This window comes from Alternaria ventricosa, assembly GCF_023758065.1.
Source record: "Alternaria ventricosa strain BMP 2768 chromosome Unknown scaffold_1, whole genome shotgun sequence".
Lineage (NCBI taxonomy): Eukaryota > Fungi > Ascomycota > Dothideomycetes > Pleosporales > Pleosporaceae > Alternaria > Alternaria ventricosa.
In genome coordinates this window covers 2,330,879-2,349,023 of record NW_026055681.1, presented here as the reverse complement: position 1 = coordinate 2,349,023, position 18,145 = coordinate 2,330,879, and the positions used below count along the sequence as shown (strand labels likewise).

Below are 18,145 nucleotides of genomic sequence, written 5' to 3'. Positions count from 1 at the left end.
ATTAACACAAGGATATGAGGGAGTAGACGACGTCAACGATGAAGAAAAAGAAGATAATGGCGCACGGGTGGTGATGTTATTTCCGACGGCATAGATGCTTTCCAGGACGGGCGGCAAGGTCAGCAGAGGAAAAGAAATCGCATCTGAGGAGTACAGACGTTACAAAGATGTGTGAATCTGTCCGAATACTTCTTTGCGCATCGGCACGCTCTGAAGCCGAGGATGAAGATCGGTAGAGGATGTCTCAGATTCCCAAGGCGACACCAGAAAGATGAACAGAATGGCAGCCACGAAGCACGCGTAGTTTTTCCGTACGGCATGATGACATGAGATCATCGCTGTCTACCCGTTACGAGTGTGCACGTTTGTAAAACAAACTAGGCACTCCACGATGTCGACTTCTTCCACCGGTTGTAACCCGGCGGTACCTGGACCGCGGCTCACCCCACGACTTTGACGATCTAACTCCACGCCGCAAATACGTACGACAGCCTAATCACTGAATTACGAGGACCGAATATTTCTCCCTTGCGCCTCTCAGAACAAGCCTTCCAACACAATGATGCGTCTTTGAACAAGCATACCAAGCTTCTATTCTCCGTGAATCCTGAAGCTTGTCACACCCCTCTCATCTTGGCGAAATGAAGAAACATTACGCCGTTCCCCACAAAACCCAGCCTAGTCGTTTCACTCCAACACCACGAACGGGCTCGAAACCGCTCGCCGGGCTCGTGAGCAAGCCAAAAAGCGGGTCGACCATCTCGCTTGGACTAGCCGCCGCCCTCCGAAGGCTCCGATGACAGCACTGACAGCTCCAGATGCCGCACATGCAACCCATCTCCCGTGTTTCTTGCTCACAGCCACTCAATACCACCGAGCTTCTCGGTAATGATCGTGAAACGGTGGGAACAATGCGGAGACTAAGTGCCGCCACGCCGTCTTCTGGAATGTAGGTCTCGAACGGGTTGGAAGCGCAAGGACGTGACCCTTGGAGTACCTGCTCTTACCATGAGATGATAAAAGCGCTACCTACCACCTCCTCTATCGTTCTCCATCACATTTGTGAAGTTTCAATCCTTTACTACTTCTTCTTGTGCTAGACCACATTATCACTCCTTCATCTATTCAAATCCTTACTTCCTTCATCCAAACTTCGCTTCAATGGCTCGTTACTCCTTCGCATTTGCTGCTCTAGCAGCAAGCGGTGCCTACGCTGCGCAGAGCGCAGCCTACACACAGTGTGGTGGAAAGGGCTTCACCGGAGCCACCGCCTGTGTCTCCGGATACCACTGTGAGGTCCAGAACGACTGGTACTCTCAGTGCGTTCCTGGTGCCGGTGCCGGTGCAGCAAGCCCTGTAGCAAGCCCTGTTCCTACAACCATGATGACTGCCACCAAGGCACCCGCTGCTAAGACCTCTTCTCCAGCAGCAGTAGCTGTTGCCGCTCCCAGCAAGGCTGCCGTCGCTGCCAACGCAGCAGCCAGCTCCGGAAAGACCCAGTACGCCGGTATGAACATTGCTGGTTTCGACTTCGGATGCGACACATCCGGATCATGCAGCGGAGCCTACGTCGACCCCGGTGCGAACGGAATCGCTCAGATGCAGCATTTCACCAAGGACGACAAGCTCAACATCTACCGTCTGCCCATCGGCTGGCAGCATCTTACCGGCAACACTCTCGGTGGTAACCTCGACGCCACCGTCAGCGCAGCCTACGACAAGCTCGTCCAAGGCTGCTTGGCTACCGGCGCAGTCTGCCTTCTCGACCTCCACAACTACGCCCGCTGGAACGGCCAGATCGTCGGCCAAGGCGGCCCAACTAACGCTCAGTTTGCGGATGTCTGGACCAAGATCGCGACCAAGTACGCGTCCGAGAAGAACGTTGCCTTTGGCCTGATGAACGAGCCCCACGACCTCACCATGTCCACCTGGGCCGACTCATGCCAGGCCGCCGTCACCGCCATCCGCAAGGCCGGCGCCAAGTCGCAGATGATCCTCCTCCCAGGTACCGACTACACATCGGCCGGTACCTTCCCCACCGCCAGCGGCCCCTCCCTCCTCAAGGTCAAGGACGCCGACGGCACGACTGACAAGCTCATCTTCGACGTGCACCGCTACCTCGACAGCGACAACTCCGGTACCCACGCCGAGTGCACGAGCGACCACGTCGAGGACTCGTTCGTCCCCCTCGCTACCTGGCTCCGCGACAACAAGCGTCAAGCTATCTTGTCTGAGGTCGGTGGCGGCAACACTGCGTCGTGCGAGAAGGATGTGTGCGCTGCGCTTGATAGCTTGAACAAGAACAGCGATGTTTACCTTGGTTACATTGGTTGGTCGGCTGGTGCGTTCGATCAGAGCTACGTGCTTGGTCTGACGCCTAATGGCTCGACCGATCGCGAGTTGGTTACTAAGTGCTTCAGCCGCGCTTAGAGTGGTAGGCCTATAGGCTTAAGCCTTGGTGCAAGGTAGACTTCATCGTTGTTGATGGGTGATACTTTCGGTAGTCGTATTCTCTTCTTTTGTAGATCTTTACAATCAAACTTTTCTCGATATCTTTCGTGGTATCATCACCCTAAGCAAGCAATCAGTCTTAACAGAGTGGTTGAAGCTTCTTGATTACCTAATACATAGACTTCACATGAGCGTTCAGAGCAAGTAGAGTAGGGTACGGTGATAGTGTCTTTTCGAAGCAAGCAAGCAAGTACATTATCCTCCATCATGCAGCATGCATCGTGTGTCAACCATCATTCCCCACCATCTTCTGAGCCCAAGGCTAGCAAACAAGCAATTAAGCAAGCAAGCAAAAGTACACGTGGTACTGCCAGAGAGATACAAGTAAGACCCCGAAACCCTTCTCACTGAGTAGACACACAAAGTCTCTCGTATACCAATCCTTCCACATCCAGACCCGTATATACCTCCCCCTTCCAAAGAAACTTTTGTTTCAAAGAACGTAGCAGTACCAATGCGTGCTTCTGTATAGTCTTTCTGCATAGTGCGCGAAGTTTTCGCGTCACCTAGACACCCTCGTCGGCGTCCTTGCTGGTGTTCTTGGTAGAGCCGCCCTTGACAGATCCCTCCTTGAAAGAGTTGTCCTTGATGAAGCCCTCCTTGGCAGAGCCGTCCTTGATGGAACCTTCCTTGCCGAACTTGTCCTTAGTAGGCGTGCTCGCCGGCGACAAGTTCTCGAAATGATCAACGAGAGACTTGATACTGTCGCTAGTCTTGCGTCTCCTGGTCTCAGTGCCGCTGAACTGGCTAGGGGTACGGACGATCTCGTTGCGGACAGGTGCTAGCGCAGTCCTCTTCTCCCAGGGAATGGTCGGTTGCCAAGGGGAGGGTACCGGTGCTGCACGTGCGGATTCTGCTCCGAGGAACCTCTGGAAGTCTGACGGTCTCAAAGATCTGGTTGAGCTCATGGAGATGGTGTCAGTCTTGTCTTCGGTGACCTCGGCTTCTTCCGTCTCTTGAGTGTCTTGATCCTCTTCCTCGGACTCCTCCTCAGACTCTTCAACTTCATGGCTTTCCACAGTCACCACATCCTCAGTTACCTCCGCTTCTTGAACAGGCTCAGGCTCCTCAATCTGGTTGATGTCCGTAGTCTCAACCTGTCTTGTTGCCGCCCAATCTGTAGTTTCGATCATCGAGTCCGCTGGGTGCTCGTTGATGGCAGAAAGCGGAAGGTCATCGAGGGACCGGTGCGGAACATCCGCGTCGTTGAGAGTAGAGATCGAGGGTGAGATACGTGGAGTCGGGTGACCCTCGACGGTGGCCTGCGAACTAGTCTCGGAGAAGTCCTCGTCACTGAACTCGTCGATGAAGTCCTCGTTGCGATCCCCATCCACAGCCATCGTGCTGCGATTGCTGTCCTCACTCCCGACAAGAGTATCGCCATCGCCCTATGCACATCAGCAAACTTACCAGCCAACTTCCACCCCCTCCTCAAAACCAAAGAAAAGTTCGACGTACCTCAGGAACAAAGATCCTCCCCAACACCGTCTCCATCTTCCCCGCCAGGCCCAGCACACTCGGACAAGCAACCTTCATGACCACCTGCTTCACCTCGCCGGAACCTCCCGCATACTCAATCACGCGACGCTCCTCCTCCAAATTGAACGCTTGAAAAACAACGCCTTTGACAACTTCTTCGCCGCTCCACATACCAAAGTTTACCGCATCGAATGCGAGTGTGTTGGGTCCGTCGCCGGAGCGCACGGAACGTCGGTACCCGGCTATGCGCGCTTTGCGTAGCTTGGGCATACGCGGCAGCATGAGAGAGGTCTGTTGGAGCGGGAGGTTAGAGTTAGCGTGTAGTTTGTGTGTGGTGAGTGTGATCGAGACTTGCTTTGAGCATCTTCTCAGTGACACCATCGCAAAGGAAATACGCGACTGGATAGCCGGTCGAAGCGGTCGGCTTGGCGTCAGCTTGTGATGCCATCGCGTGAGGGTCGTGGTGGTTGCCTGAGGCTGGTTGATCCATTGCGATTGCGGTTGCGATCGCGTGAGTCTCGAGTGATTTTGAAGTAAAGGTAAAAGGTGTGTGGGTGAGAAAAGGGAAACGAGGTGAAGAAAAGCTGGAGGTGAGAGAGCGCGTGGGGAGCTCGGGCCCTTTGTGCGACGGAGAGCAGTGAGTAGTGAGAGTGAAGATATCCGTTTGTTGTTGTCAAGACGTGCGTTTGTCGCGCCGCTCTCTGTCGACTGGGGGACGCGAAGAGGCCGATCGCGCGCGTGGGAGGTCTCCTATCTCATCTTCCCTAAACATCTTCACGTCTCCGCCAACGTATCGAGTATATCTGTTTGTTGTAAAGATGTGCGTTTGTCGCGCCATGTATCGGCGGAGAGGTCGATAACGCACCTTCATAACCAATAGACCGAGATAAGAAGAGAACGATTGCGGTATGCGATAGCCATCTCATCTCACCTTCACTGAACATCCTTTCAATGCCTTGTGCTCACATCACCATGACAACACATTTCCGAAATGAAGAACAATAAAGACAGAAAACACCATTCATGATATCCTACAATGTATGCACTTCGACGATGACGGAGAAAGTAAAGAGCATTCGCGCCTCGAAACCACACCCAGTTACATCCATCCCGTCCCCAGTACAAGTTTCGCCGAGCAATGCTTATTCTACATGAAATGCGCAGCAAAGACATACACGAACGGATATTAGAGATACCCAAAGACGATTTCCGAAGAACTCCCTTGCTTTTTCTGTATCATCATGAACCAAAAGACTGAGAAAACGATACCAAGAAAACCCTAAGCGTTCGTCACCCTTCCCAGCCCGCCGTGCTCATCTCGGTTCTCCCCGTTCCACGTACGTTTATCGTTGACCCGTTGTTTTGCCAGCCAGCCCAATGAGTCGTGATCCCGCAAGCGGTTGAGAAGTCGCCAAGTGATGCGTATAGGAAAGGTATTACACTGAGAAGGAAAAGAGATGACGGCCGTATGGTTGATCCCAATAGAGATACACTAACCGTCGGACTACGCTGGGCGTATGAAGAACGGCGGAAGGTTGTTGGTGCCTTGCAGGTACACTCGTGCTGAAAACGTCGAGATCTTACCACCAGCTGCCTAAGCTAGCGGTCGTGGGCTCGACTGTGCATGCGTGAAGAGCGCATTGAGAAGTCGCTCAACCTTCAAGAGAAGACGAGTCAGTATGATTGGACAGAAGAGTAATAAGAAGATTACGTACTTCAGGAGCCGCTTTGACAAACGGCAAGTCCCAGAATGTGTATGTTGGGTTCTTAAGGATCTCCAACAACGTGATGATGAGTCCCCATGGGTGAGGACGGTGAACCAGCAGGCGCTCCAACAACACTCGGGTGATCGTCTCTTGGATCTCCAACGCCAACGAATCGTCGTTCGGGGGTCCGAAAAGGTGTAGCAGCGTGTAGCTGTAGAAGTGAGTATGCGTGTTCGGGAAGCGGAGCTGGTTTGCGATGGCGCTGATGAAGTGGAACCTGGCTTCGGGGTGGAAGTCCTTGACGAGCCTCTCGATGACCTTGGTGGCTGGGCTCTCCGCGTCAAAGATCGGTACGCTGGCTGGACCGGTACCTAGAGACGAGATACCGATGTACAAGGTGATTGCATGTATCAACGTTGGGTTTGCGGTAGTTGAAACGAGCTCAAAAGCTGGTGACTGAGCCTCTGCGTAGTAAACAGCTTGACACACTTTATCGACATCCTGGTTCTTTAGGTCCGAGCCCTTGAGGAGGTTGTCTATAGCACCCTTGATCCCCGCATCGGAGAGTACCTGCGCGATGTCGGCGCGGATGACCGGTGCTTGAAGGTCGTGCTCCAGTCGATCGGCCTTGAGCCCAGCCGTAAACGGGTCTGGCATCTCAAGGATTGTGGAAGGGTACGCACTGACGATGAGATTGCGCAGTTGCGTGCAGTGCATAGGGATGCTGTTGCAGAATCGGAAGTGATTCTCGACTAGGAACTCGGGGAAATCATGGTGGATCACCAGTAGAACCCGCAAAACACCGCGGTAGAACTGTTCAGCCATGACAGTCTCTCCAGTTGGCTTGATGAGCTTCCCGGTGAAGATCAAGAGTGTCTCCACAAGCTGAGCGTAGACGTCCCATCGCTTGTCTCCTTGGCCCTCTTCCAGCATGGCAGGCACGAAGATGCGATGAGCAACTAATGCCAGCCAAGAGAACGTAAATCGTTGGATGTGCGAGGGTTGGATGACCAATAGAGCCCTAGCGACTGCAAGGAAGACATCGGCCTTCTGGTCTGCTAAAGCCTCTTCTTTTACCGCATCGTTCAGATGGAAAAGAATGGCAGAGAACAGGCGGAAGAAGACCTTCTGGTTGAAGGCATCGCCTCGTGTGCTGTGGTGGTTGCAGAGAACGAGCACTACCACGACGAGTATCTGATCCAGGTACCTAGCCTTGCTTTCCTTGACAGCTCCGTCTTGCTCGCCCTGGTAGACGACGAGATCGACGACGAGCCGGCCAAGCGCATCGATCTTGACTGTCGCAATGTCTTCGTTACCGTTACCGTACGGCACTGAGTGTTCCTGTTCGTATGCGGTCACTGAAGAGTCAATGCAGGTACGGATGAAAGCAACTGAGGACTCTTGAGTCTCCATCACTTTCTGTTGATGGAGCTGGTAGATGAAAGCGCCGACTGTCTTCTTCGGCATGGGATCCATCTGGAGATGTACCCATTCATCGAAAACGTACTCAAGCTGATCCTTGTGCCCAGAGGGCGGCGGTGTAAGCATTGACTCGTTGGAGGATGCCTGCAGGTTGGCGATGACGCGTTTTCCAAGCTCAAAGGATGGGTCCTCTGCTAGCCAGGTAGTAAGAGCGTCGATTGACATGGCGAAGTCGGCACGGAACGCACTCGGGTGGTCGTTGAGTAGGAGTTCCTCCATCAAACTGGAGAGCATCTCTACTGCGGCGACGCGTCGTTCTTGAATGGCTTTTGCAATAGTCGTGTTAAGGCGGTGCATGTCCATCAGGCTGACCTCCATCAGAGCGATCATAACGCTTGACTTGAAAATCCTGTCATCGTCGTGCAGAGTTGCCAACCACATGAGTACCTGTCGCGAAGTCTGAACGGACAATTGACAGAGATGGCTCAGTAGATGCGCCATGACTTCAACCTCCAAACGACTCAAAGAGTCGGAGAAGAGGTGGTTCGTGACCTGGCCTGCAATGCGGAAAGCCCACGTCTCTTTGTTGGGTCCTGCATACTCAACGCTTGTGATGAGCTGATCGAAGACTTGGTGAACAGTGCTGTTACCAGGCTGAAGTTCGCTGATGCGTTCCTCTGGTGCCTCCTTGATGACGCGAGTGAGCTCAAGGAGTAGGTCCTCAACACCTCGCTGGCCGCGCTCTAGGCCTGGAGCTTCCATATAGCCATTGGGTTGTTGTTGCGCCAAGGGTGCATGGGGTGTCTGAAGACTCTGTAGGCGGGGTTGCTGTGTTGGTTGACGCGGCTCTGCCGGCGCAGCACCCGGAGTTGGGAGGTTCGGTACCGCCGCAAATTGATCTTGGAGAACGTCAGGGAGCTGGCGTCCACCGTCTTGCGAGGCGTTGTTAACGTGACTAGGACCTCGCGACTGTCTACCAAACTCCTCGTAGATGGCCAGTTGTTCGCGGTTTAGACCACCAGGCATCTGCTTGTACGGTTCAGGGATGTAGAATGCCCATGGGCTGATGTTCGCATCCTTGAAAGGCTCATTTGGACGAGAGCTGCGGAACATGCGACGGACGCGGACGGCATCCTCAATCTGCATGTCAATTTCTGCGAGAGACGACATCTCAGCAGCCTGCTCGACTGTGTTGCAGACTAGATCAAGGTTGTCGTTGACAAACATGAGGATATGCCCCTCTGGAAGAGCTTGATCGGGGAGGTCTCGGGCGGTGACGCGGATGTTGTTCTGGATACTCATGCGCAATGGCTCCTTGCAGGTAACAAGAGCCAAAGCACCGGAGAGAGCCTTGACAACAGTGTGCGCCGCGTTGCGGAGCTTCTCCTCATCTGGTTCCATGGCAAAGTCTTTGTTGATCAACTGCGATGTCGAGATGGCGGCAATGGTAACGGAGCGCTCTACTACAGGTGCGATAATCTCTTGGATAGCTTGGTTGACAGCAGTGAGGAAGATCTTCTTCAGTGCCGCTGGAGGGACCGCACTGTTTCCAGACGGTGGGTATTGGAGCTGGTTTGTGAAGTCGGGCAGAGCCGCAGTGATGGCCGCTGACGAGAAGCGCTCGTTGGGACCTCGGGTGCCACGGTTCAGGCTCATAATAGAAAGATCGCCAAACGCTTCCATTCCGTCAGTAACCATGGATCCCAGGAATTCCTCATCCGCGGGTGGTCGGCCTCGGATACTGTTTGTAGGATCAATGTTCTTGTGATCAAGTTCCAAGCCCTTGCAGAGAACTTCAATCTCGAATTTCTGGTTAAGTTTCAGATCGGCGAAGTGGTAGAGTTCCATGAGAACTCCCAGCATTTCCATAAGCCAAGGATTGGGGGGCTTGAAGATTGTAGACTTTTGGGCCTGTACAAGTACCTTGCAGGTAAAGGGAATCACAAGCAGAAGACGGTCGGTGTCGTAGCCCTCGTGCAACAGATCCTTGAATGAAATGTTACGGAATTTGATCGGCTGATCGCGGGCGATTGTCAATGAGCCAAGCCAAGAACCCAAATTCTTAAGATGGCCACGCTCCGTGGATCCCAGCGTGGAGTCGGTGTTGAGCATGCGGATGACGCTTGAGTACGTCTCACGGAGGACCTCGGCCCAGAGTGTCTTATCGTTGAAGAGGTCTAGCATATCGAGGTACAGCTGCTGAAAGTTGGGCTGCATCTTGGCACGCTCCTCGACGAGATAGTTTGCGAACCATTGGTGATGCCTTTCTTCGACGGCTTCAGTGAGGTCGTTGATCTTATCGCGCAGATTACGCTCGGAAACGTTGTTCAATACGAACAAAACCTTGTCCTGCACGTCCTCGTCTGGGTCCTCGTAGAGCTCAGGGCGGAGAGGGGGATCGACATAGAGGCAGGAGAACTTGGGTACAGCCGGCTCCTGGTGCAGAGCTTCATCGATGCCGTTGCCGTTCGTCATGCCTATGCCGTTGTGACCGTCACCGTTCACTTCACCGAGCTGCTGACCTACGACCTCTTCAGCTTTAATAAAAATCTCAGTTCCTTGGAGCCCAGGGACAATGAGAAGCTGATCGCAGTAATTGGGCCACTCAGAAAGTCGGTTCGAGAAATGGATCAGAGCTTGGAGACCAAACTTATACATACTGTCTTCGGGTCTGTATTCCTGAACAGCTTCTAGAACCATAGCCAACCCAACCTGAAGTGCAATTCGGGACAAGAGGTTGAAGTTGATGATACCCCCGAAAAGCACAGCAGTCGTGGCTAAGGCTTCTAGAGGATATTCCCCGAAGCAGTTGTACTCGTCGAAAAGGCCATGAATCATGCACGCGAACAGTTCCTGGTCCGCGGGGTCGCGCGATTCTTTGTACTTCTTGAGTGCTGAGATGATGTCTCTGACGTCGCTATCGCCGCTGTACATATTCTTGAAATGCTCCTGCATCTTCTTGTCGGCATCGTCTGGAAGCGAGTTTCCATTCTGCCCGTTGGCATCGATGATGTCATCTACGCCTTCGCCATAGTTGATTAATCGCGGGTACGCCTGGATGCAGTTCCTTTGGAGAGGCAGCAGCTCGGGCTCGGGTAGACCACAGTCTGAGAGGAATCCAAGCAATGGGTATACTGTCTTGACTGCGAGTGGCAAATTGAGAGGTAGATGGTCGTCTCGTGCTCGTTGCATCTCTTCCGCAGCCCGCGCACTCAGAAAGTTAGTCAGGATGCGACGGAACAGTGGTCCTGCCTGATCGAATGTCTGCTCCAGCCAGGGTTGGAGATCAAACTTGCCGCGCGCATGAGCTTGTGCAGCCAGGTCCAAGCTGATGTCAGTATTACTGCGAATCAGTTGCTCTAACCAGTTGTTCGTCTCGGCGTGCTCGAGCACCAGGGTAAGGGTCATCGAATCGGCGTTGTACGCGTCAACGAAGCGATCTGTAAGCCATTGGAAATCCTGCTTCCAAAGACCATAAAGGACAAAGTTGTATATAGGCAGCTTCTTCTGGAAGTAAGGATCAAACAGCTGTTTCAGTGCTTGTTCCTGCAAGGCACCCCAGGGTTTCGGTACTGCCGCTGCCGCTACCAGGAACTCCGCTGTGTGTGGATTAATCACCAAGTCGGGTATGCCCATAAGCTGTGCGGTGTGATATGTCTCGGACGTCTGGAAGATCATGTTGAATAGCGCGGCGGTCGCGTCGAGCGAAACGAAGGGGTGCTTGACGGCTTCTTCTGCGAATGACTTGGCGTCGTCGGAGGCGTTCTCGAATGTCTTCATCGAGTAGGAAGTGCGCAACCTGGGAATCTGGGTCACGTCCAGCTCTTGCCGTGTAGAAGACAGGAAAGCGACTACAAAGTACAGCTGCGTCAAGTCATGCTGCCATTGTCCTCCCCATAGTGCCTGTATGTCGAACTTCTCGTTGTCTTGGGCGACGGGGAGCAGCGCGTTGTATATGGCCAGAAACTGGTGGCGCTCGATGCGCAGGTGATCGCGGTCGAATGCCAGAACAACGTCCTGCCAGTCTATTCTCTGTCCGGTCCGGTGTTCGCGCAGTGCGGCTACAAAGTTCTTGGCATTGTATCCGGTAGAGAGGGCGAGGTAAAGCAGCACCGCCGCGACTTGCTGGTAGCTGATGTCGCGCGTTTCGGCCGACGCGAGCACCTCTTTGCATGCCTCCACCGTAGCTGTGCCTTGCGGGCCTGCCTGTCTTACAAGCTTGACCAGCGGGTTCCGCGAGCCGTCCGTGAGCTCGACGAGTATGAGTTTCGATTCGACAATGCCGGGGATCTGTTGGTGTGTCTGCTGGTATCGCATCTGGACGGCGTACGCGAGGCTCATCTTCTTCTCTTCGTCCCAGCCTTGTGGCGGGTCTTGCAGTAAGCGTTCGACGAGGGCGGCGAGGTATTCGTGGCTCATGTCCTCTGGCTGGGTGGGTTGCGCAATGGCCATGAGCAGGTCGTCGCCTACGGTGGAGAGAACGGCATCGGCTGATGAAAGTTAGCGTGAGAGTCAATTGGGAGGTGAGAGAGCCCACCTTTAGTCCGGAGATCTGTCTTCCTGCAAGCGAGGGCTAGCATCGTCTTTGCGACCGAGTCGAGCTTGAAGTGGGCGATGAACGCGGCAAGGTCGAAGTCGCGGTACAGGTCGCCCTCACTAGAGCTTATTGACTCTGCAATCTTGTCGGCCTGCTCGGGCTCCTTCCGTATCTTGTGCACCTCGGTGAGGAGGATCTGGTAGCTGCCGTTGGGATCGGCGTTGCGGGCGCCAGTGCCGAAGATGGTGGCTGCATTGTTCTGCAGCACGCGGCGGAAGTATTTGGAAAAGACCTCCATGCCGTTGGAGTCGACCAGCTAGCGGCGCGTCAGTAAAGTACCAATGGGGCAGGTGCGATGGGACAACGAACCTTCCTGATCTGCTCGGTTTGCGTGTCCCACTTGGCGCGGTCTTTGTCGTCCTTTACGGGGCCAAACTGACTGAGCAGCAGGAATACCTGGGCGATGACAATGCGGGAGAGGTTCTGCGAGGACGCGCCGGAGGGGTTGCTGGCGGTGCTGGGGGAGCCCGTGGTGCTCGAGGTGGAGAGCGAGGGCGAGGCGCGGACAAGCTTGGAGGCTCCTCCGCCGCTACTTGACTGTGCACCGGCGCCGTTGGTAGCGGCTGCGGCGGAGGAAGCCAGTTGCTGAGCAGCGTGGGGCGCTATGGTCCTGGGTCCTCTCGAGGACAGCAGCTGGCTGGCGGGGAGCTGCTGTCCTGCGGCGGGCGGGAAGGGCGACGAAGTTATCGAGGCGGCCGACGACTTGCGGGACCTGACCAGGCGTGACGACACCGAGGCGGGCGGCAGCGAGGGGAAGTTGGAGGCGGCGGGCGACTGGCTGGGCCGCGAGCTGCTGGGCGAGGGCGTGCTGGAGTTGCGCTGGTCGTGGGCAATTGCGGTCGAGATGGGCGAGGGACGTGTGCTTTGGTTTGGTCTCGGGCCCCAGGGGTGTTGCTGGCTCATCGAAAGCGTCTTTCCATGAGTAGCGCGTGGCAGGCGGGGGAGAGGTGGTGGTGATGGCGTGGGAGTGGTGTTGAACGTGATGGATGTTCAGGCTCGCCCATGTAGGAAAGCGATGTTCTTGGCAGAGTTTAGTAGACCTGACACGTTTGATAGAACTCAACACCACAAGAAAGCATAATTGTCTATGAATGTGTAGTAATGTATTCTCCGGTAATCAGTGATCTCAATGTGTACCACTGTAATATTACCATTATGCTCGATCTTGACGATGAAGCTGTGATGAGGCTCCAGGGCTACCTGCTGATACCCCACACTCCGCCTAACGACATGACTGTGTCCATCCTGTCCAATTCCCATGCCACATTCATCAACCACCTGCGAGGGTACCCTGACTTTGACGACTTGTGATCACATGATTTGTAGATTGTCAATGGTTCCTCCAGGGTTGTCATCGATGCAGTCTAGGACGTCCTCCGCGAACTCAGTGCTGCAGCTGCACGACTTCCAGCTTACAACAGTAGGGACGACACAGGCACGATGCATCCTTTGCATGCAGCATCCACCAGCTAACATAACTGACCATGCACTCTGCTAAAGCATGTTTCTCGGAGACATTGAGCTGATGCCCGACGCAGCCCCTTGCACCGGCTTGCTTGTTTGCAGTATGACGATGGTTCCGACATGGCCACGCGATGCATTGGTCCGCGCGAACACATCAAGAAACGCAGCACAAGAAAAGAATGTTCCCAATAACAAGCTCAAGTATCAATAGGGGTGATAGGCTGACCTGCACGCGGTGGTTCGTCATAGTGCTGGGGTTAGCGCTCCCTAGGTACCCCTCGGCGCTCGCGTCGCCTAGGTGATGTTGCTGGCCGTCAACACAGCTGTACACCGCCAGCACATCCTGGTTAACCGTCAACACCTGGCTCAGTCGCTCGACTGCATATCCGATATCCCCATATTCTTCCCCAATCCACATGCGAGCATTCGCTTTCTCGCTCAATCTGCCTGCCCCCTCAATTTCCCCTCGCTGAAGCAGTAAACACACGCGCCATGGGTGGTGCAGCGACGGAGCCGCCTTCGGTCTCCCTATCGTGTGCGTGAATTGCCTACTTCCTTTACCTCGCCCATACTGACGTTTGCAGTCGCCAACAATTTCTGGGGCAAAGATGACGCCGGCGTCGGTCCCATGCTCGACCGCATGCATGCGGCCAAGGTCACCAACGACGAACTCAAGAACTTCTACGCAGCCCGCTCCGCAATTGAAGAGGAATACTCGCGGAAACTCCTAAATCTCTCACGCAAACCCCTGGGATCCTGCGAAACCGGCACCCTACGACTGTCGTGCGATGTCATCCGAGCCGAGGTCGAATCCATGGGCAAGGCGCACCAGAGCATAGCACAGCAGATGAAGACAGAGCTAGAAGAGCCACTAGCCGCTTTCGCTGGTGGAATGAAGGAGCGCAGGAAGATTGTACAGAATGGCATTGAGAAGCTACTCAAGCTGAAGATGCAGCAGACGTCGACTGTCAACAAGGCACGCGACCGATACGAGCAGGACTGTCTCAAGATCAAGGGGTTTCTAGCGCAGGCGCATATGGTCATGGGACACGAGGAGCGGAAGAACAAGGCAAAGCTCGAGAAGACACAAATCAATCTGGCGACAACGAGCAGCGAATACGAGGCCGCGGTCAAGGTGCTTGAGGAGACCACTGGCAGATGGAACAGGGACTGGAAAGCCGCCTGCGACAAATTCCAGGATCTCGAAGAGGAGCGCATCGACTACACAAAGAGCAGTCTCTGGAACTTCGCCAACATCGCCTCCACAGTATGCGTCAGCGACGATGCCGGATGCGAGAAGATGCGCCTGTCCCTCGAGGACTGCGACGTGGAGAAGGACATCAGCGGCTTCATCAAGGAGTCCGGTACTGGCCAGGAGATCCCCGACCCTCCCAAGTTCATCAACTTCTGCAGAGGAGACGCCGAGACCTCATCGCAAGTTGACGAGGACGAGAACTACTCAGTCGCCCAGTTTGCTAGAACCTTGAACCCATCCTACCGCGCTTCGTCACCAGCCCCATCCACGTTCTCCTCACATCACGATCCAAACAACCCACTAGTACGAGAGCTAGGTCTGCCACAGGAAACACGCCCAATCGCTCCTGACGATATACTACCGCGACAGTCCTTGGACCGTCCACCACAACGTCAGTCTATAGACATGCCTCGACAATCTGTAGAATCATTCAGACAGCCAGTGGAACCACCGCCTCCGCTCATGGATGAGCCCCGCAGGCGTGGAGAGTCTCCCCACCAACAGGCAGAATCTCCCCGACAGTATGCACAATCGACCCGGTCGCGTGCCCAATCCCGATCAAATGGGGACTACCAGCATCAGCAGGTCGAACCGCTGAGGCAACGTACAGAACCGCCACAACAGCACGTGCAGCCTTTGAGGCAGTATACAGACCCACCAAGACAGCAGCAGCAGCACATTGAGCCTCTGAGACAACAACACCACATTGAACCTCTGCGACAACATGTGGAGCCACCGAGGCAACCAGAGCCACAACAAGCCCCTCCATCCCCGCAAGTAGCACGCGCAGTACAGCCAGATCCTCGATTGGTTCAGGCACAGCAACAAGCTCGGCAACAATACCAGCAGAGTCAAGTCCCACACAACGACTATCCTTCGGATGGCATGACACAATTCTGCCGCATCGATGCGCCGTCTGATCGTAGCTCGATCCCAAGTCCCGCTCGACCTGCCAGTAGGGATTCACAGAGTGATTACTCCAACCCCACGTCTTTCTCCAGCATTGAGCCTCCGAGTGGTTCAGCTTCTCCTGGCAAGCCAATGCCGCAGTCACAGTTGCCTGAACCCAGCCCGATTGAAGAGGGCTCTGTGGCAAAGAAGAGGGGCTTCTTCAACAGCCCCTTCGCACGGAGAAAGAGCAAGCACGAAGTCGAGACCCCAGCAGCTCTTACTCCTGCCAATCGCAATCGGAACACATGGGCACCTCCCACTCGCAGAAACACCGAGGAGAACACCAGCCCAACAAAGAGCTTTGCTACTAGAGCTGCTCCTCGCAATGCTATACAGAGCCGCGCTCCCTCGCCCAGTCCTGAACCAGCTGATCCTCGTGCCAACTTCCAGCTCAACGTTGGTAACAACGTTTTCGACGTGGCCTCGCCGGACAAGAAGAAGCAACAAGAGCAGGAAGAGTCGCAAGAGGATCTTGATCCAATTGCGCAGGCCCTTGAAGAGCTGAGAGGTGTCACTAAGCAGACATCTGTTCGTCAGCAGCCAGATGATCGCAAACAGGCTTCTTCTCGCCAGACTGCCGATCGTTACCATGGCCTCGCAACGCCTGCTCCGGGTACACCTGCTGTCGGGTCGAAGTTGGCAGGTGGTGCACCTACTCCCCTTTCCAACGTCGACCTGAGCGCTGCAAAGCGAGGCACTCCTCCGCCAACGTACGAGCAGCCCAAACGCGAGCAGCCGCCTCCGCAGCCCCGTGAGCAGCCGCGCGAGCAACCACCCATGTCTCACCTGGGCGCTCCTAAGCCAGCGCATACTTCGCGCGCTATGCAGAAGACGACTCAGATGTATGTCAATCAGAAAGTGAGCATGTTCAACGGAAGTCAGGCGTCTCGATCCTCCAGCCGCAGCCCTACGAAGCAAGAGCCCCCACGGGTCGCGTCTCCGGCACAACCACCTCGAGCTATCAGTCCTCGACCAACTCCTCTGAATACGTCTCAAAACTCATACCGCTCATCTGGAGGGCAATCACAGCCATCATCGCCTTCGACATACCAACCTGCGCAACGACAGCAACCACCAGCATCACAGCCTGCACCAAGAGCGCAACCCCAGGCACAACCTGCTCCACGTCAACAACCTGTAGCTCAGCCTGCACAACGGCCGCAACCGGCACAACAACCAACGCCACGACCGGCATCGAGGCTACAGCAACAGCAGCAGCAGCAGCAGCAGCAGCAGCAGCAAAGGCCTCAACAACAAGCCCCTCCCGCAAATTCATTCAGCCGGACAGCATCGCCAAATCCATATGCGGCATCAAATGCTGGGGGCAGGCCTAGAGCACAGACGGCTACCGCCGCTGCACAAGCATACGGTACACCTGTAGGACGTAACTCGTACTCCTCGAACCGTGGCCCATCTCCCAGTGTCAACCCCACCCCACGAACTGCCTCGCCCCTTCCCCCACAACAGCCCCCTCAACCAGCCTACGCGCAATCGCAATCGCGCCCAGCATCTCGAGCAGCACCAGTGTCGCGAGCCGCAAGCCCCAACCCACAATTCCGCCAATCTCAAGAACGACCGCCCAGTTCCCACAGCGGCATGGCACTCGCACTCTCCACCGCAGGCAGCGAGCGCGGCGACGGCAGTGTTTACGGCGGAAGCCAGTACGGAGGCAGCGTACGTGGTAGACCCGGTACTGCTTCTTCTGCCCGACCCACGACAGCCAGTTCAGCTCGCCCAGGCACGGCTAGTACCGCCCGCCCGCAAAGTTCCTACATGGGCGGCGGCAGCGCAGGAAGCGAATTCGGCTTCAGCGGCGGGTCTGGCGCTGGTTCCGTGAGAGCGGAATCGAGGGCTAGGAGTAAGAGTTTGGCTGAGCCGAAGAATTATAATAGCCAGGGTAGGGTTATTTTGAACTACTGTAAGTTTTACCGTTCATGTTGATGATGAGGGACGTTGGCTAACAATCATGACAGCACGTGCAATGTACTCGTATGCAGCGCAGATCCCAGAGGAACTGGGCTTCCAGAAGGGCGATATCCTTGCTGTGCTTAGGTTGCAGGATGATGGGTGGTGGGAGGCTGAACCTGTGGGCAATACGGGTCGACCTGGTCTTGTGCCGTCGAACTACCTGCAGCCGTGCTAAGTCATGCGACTACCTGGATTGACGAGTTTTGAGAGGGATGGAAGGACTGGCTTTGAGTGGTTTCGACCAATGTCTGTTTTGGTTTTGATCTAGCGATTTTGCTTGCACATACCCTCGTTCTATCGTTTGGCGTTCGGATTGTATGTTTTGAACGATCGAACGAAGGGGATGTGGGATGAATTGGAGGGAAATGAGATGGAATGGTATCAGGCTTAGATAGCCAAACGTACATAGCACTGGAGCGTACAACGAGACAGAATGAGAAACTTGTACATGCCACTCTTGACATACACTCTCATTTGCTTCAAGAGAATATATAAGCTACGGCAAGCGTCCCTTCCCGTCTACACACTCACGCCTTCCCCTAGCCAAGTCACCAAAAAGAGCAAAAAAGAAGCAAAATACATACAACAGCGGGGATTCGCTTCTGGTCACCCACGAAGCTACTAGCCAGCCGGTAACAAGCTTGAGTACCGCTGAGCAAACGGGAAGCGCTATTGACTTGTTCCTATGGTCGTATGTATCAGTCATACCAAACTGCAACAATATAGCCTCAACCGTTGCGATCTGAAGCCTTTGACCTTGTGATCAGTACGCGGCTGTGAAAGATGTAGTTC

General features: G+C 54.8%; 4 protein-coding genes across 4 annotated transcripts; 2 read left to right on the top strand and 2 right to left on the bottom strand.

Annotated features, from left to right (window-relative positions):
• Positions 1–1,161: 1,161 nt before the first annotated feature.
• J4E93_000812 (uncharacterized protein) lies at positions 1,162–2,430 on the top strand (the record flags this gene model as incomplete). Its single annotated transcript, XM_049338770.1, has 1 exon — positions 1,162–2,430. The coding sequence occupies one exon, from the start codon at positions 1,162–1,164 to the stop codon at positions 2,428–2,430; it is 1,269 nt and encodes a 422-aa protein (XP_049204655.1).
• A 587-nt stretch (positions 2,431–3,017) lies between these two features.
• J4E93_000811 (uncharacterized protein) lies at positions 3,018–4,260 on the bottom strand (the record flags this gene model as incomplete). The annotated part of the gene is made up of 2 exons (XM_049338769.1): positions 3,018–3,899; positions 3,970–4,260. 2 exons carry the CDS (start codon positions 4,258–4,260, stop codon positions 3,018–3,020), a joined length of 1,173 nt encoding a protein of 390 aa, XP_049204654.1.
• Positions 4,261–5,584: 1,324 nt separating this feature from the next.
• On the bottom strand, positions 5,585–12,618 carry J4E93_000810 (uncharacterized protein; the record flags this gene model as incomplete). The annotated part of the gene is made up of 4 exons (XM_049338768.1): positions 5,585–5,647; positions 5,706–11,608; positions 11,656–11,971; positions 12,025–12,618. 4 exons carry the CDS (start codon positions 12,616–12,618, stop codon positions 5,585–5,587), a joined length of 6,876 nt encoding a protein of 2,291 aa, XP_049204653.1.
• Positions 12,619–13,671: 1,053 nt separating this feature from the next.
• On the top strand, positions 13,672–17,528 carry J4E93_000809 (uncharacterized protein; the record flags this gene model as incomplete). Its single annotated transcript, XM_049338767.1, has 3 exons — positions 13,672–13,714; positions 13,764–17,303; positions 17,359–17,528. 3 exons carry the CDS (start codon positions 13,672–13,674, stop codon positions 17,526–17,528), a joined length of 3,753 nt encoding a protein of 1,250 aa, XP_049204652.1.
• Positions 17,529–18,145: the final 617 nt, after the last annotated feature.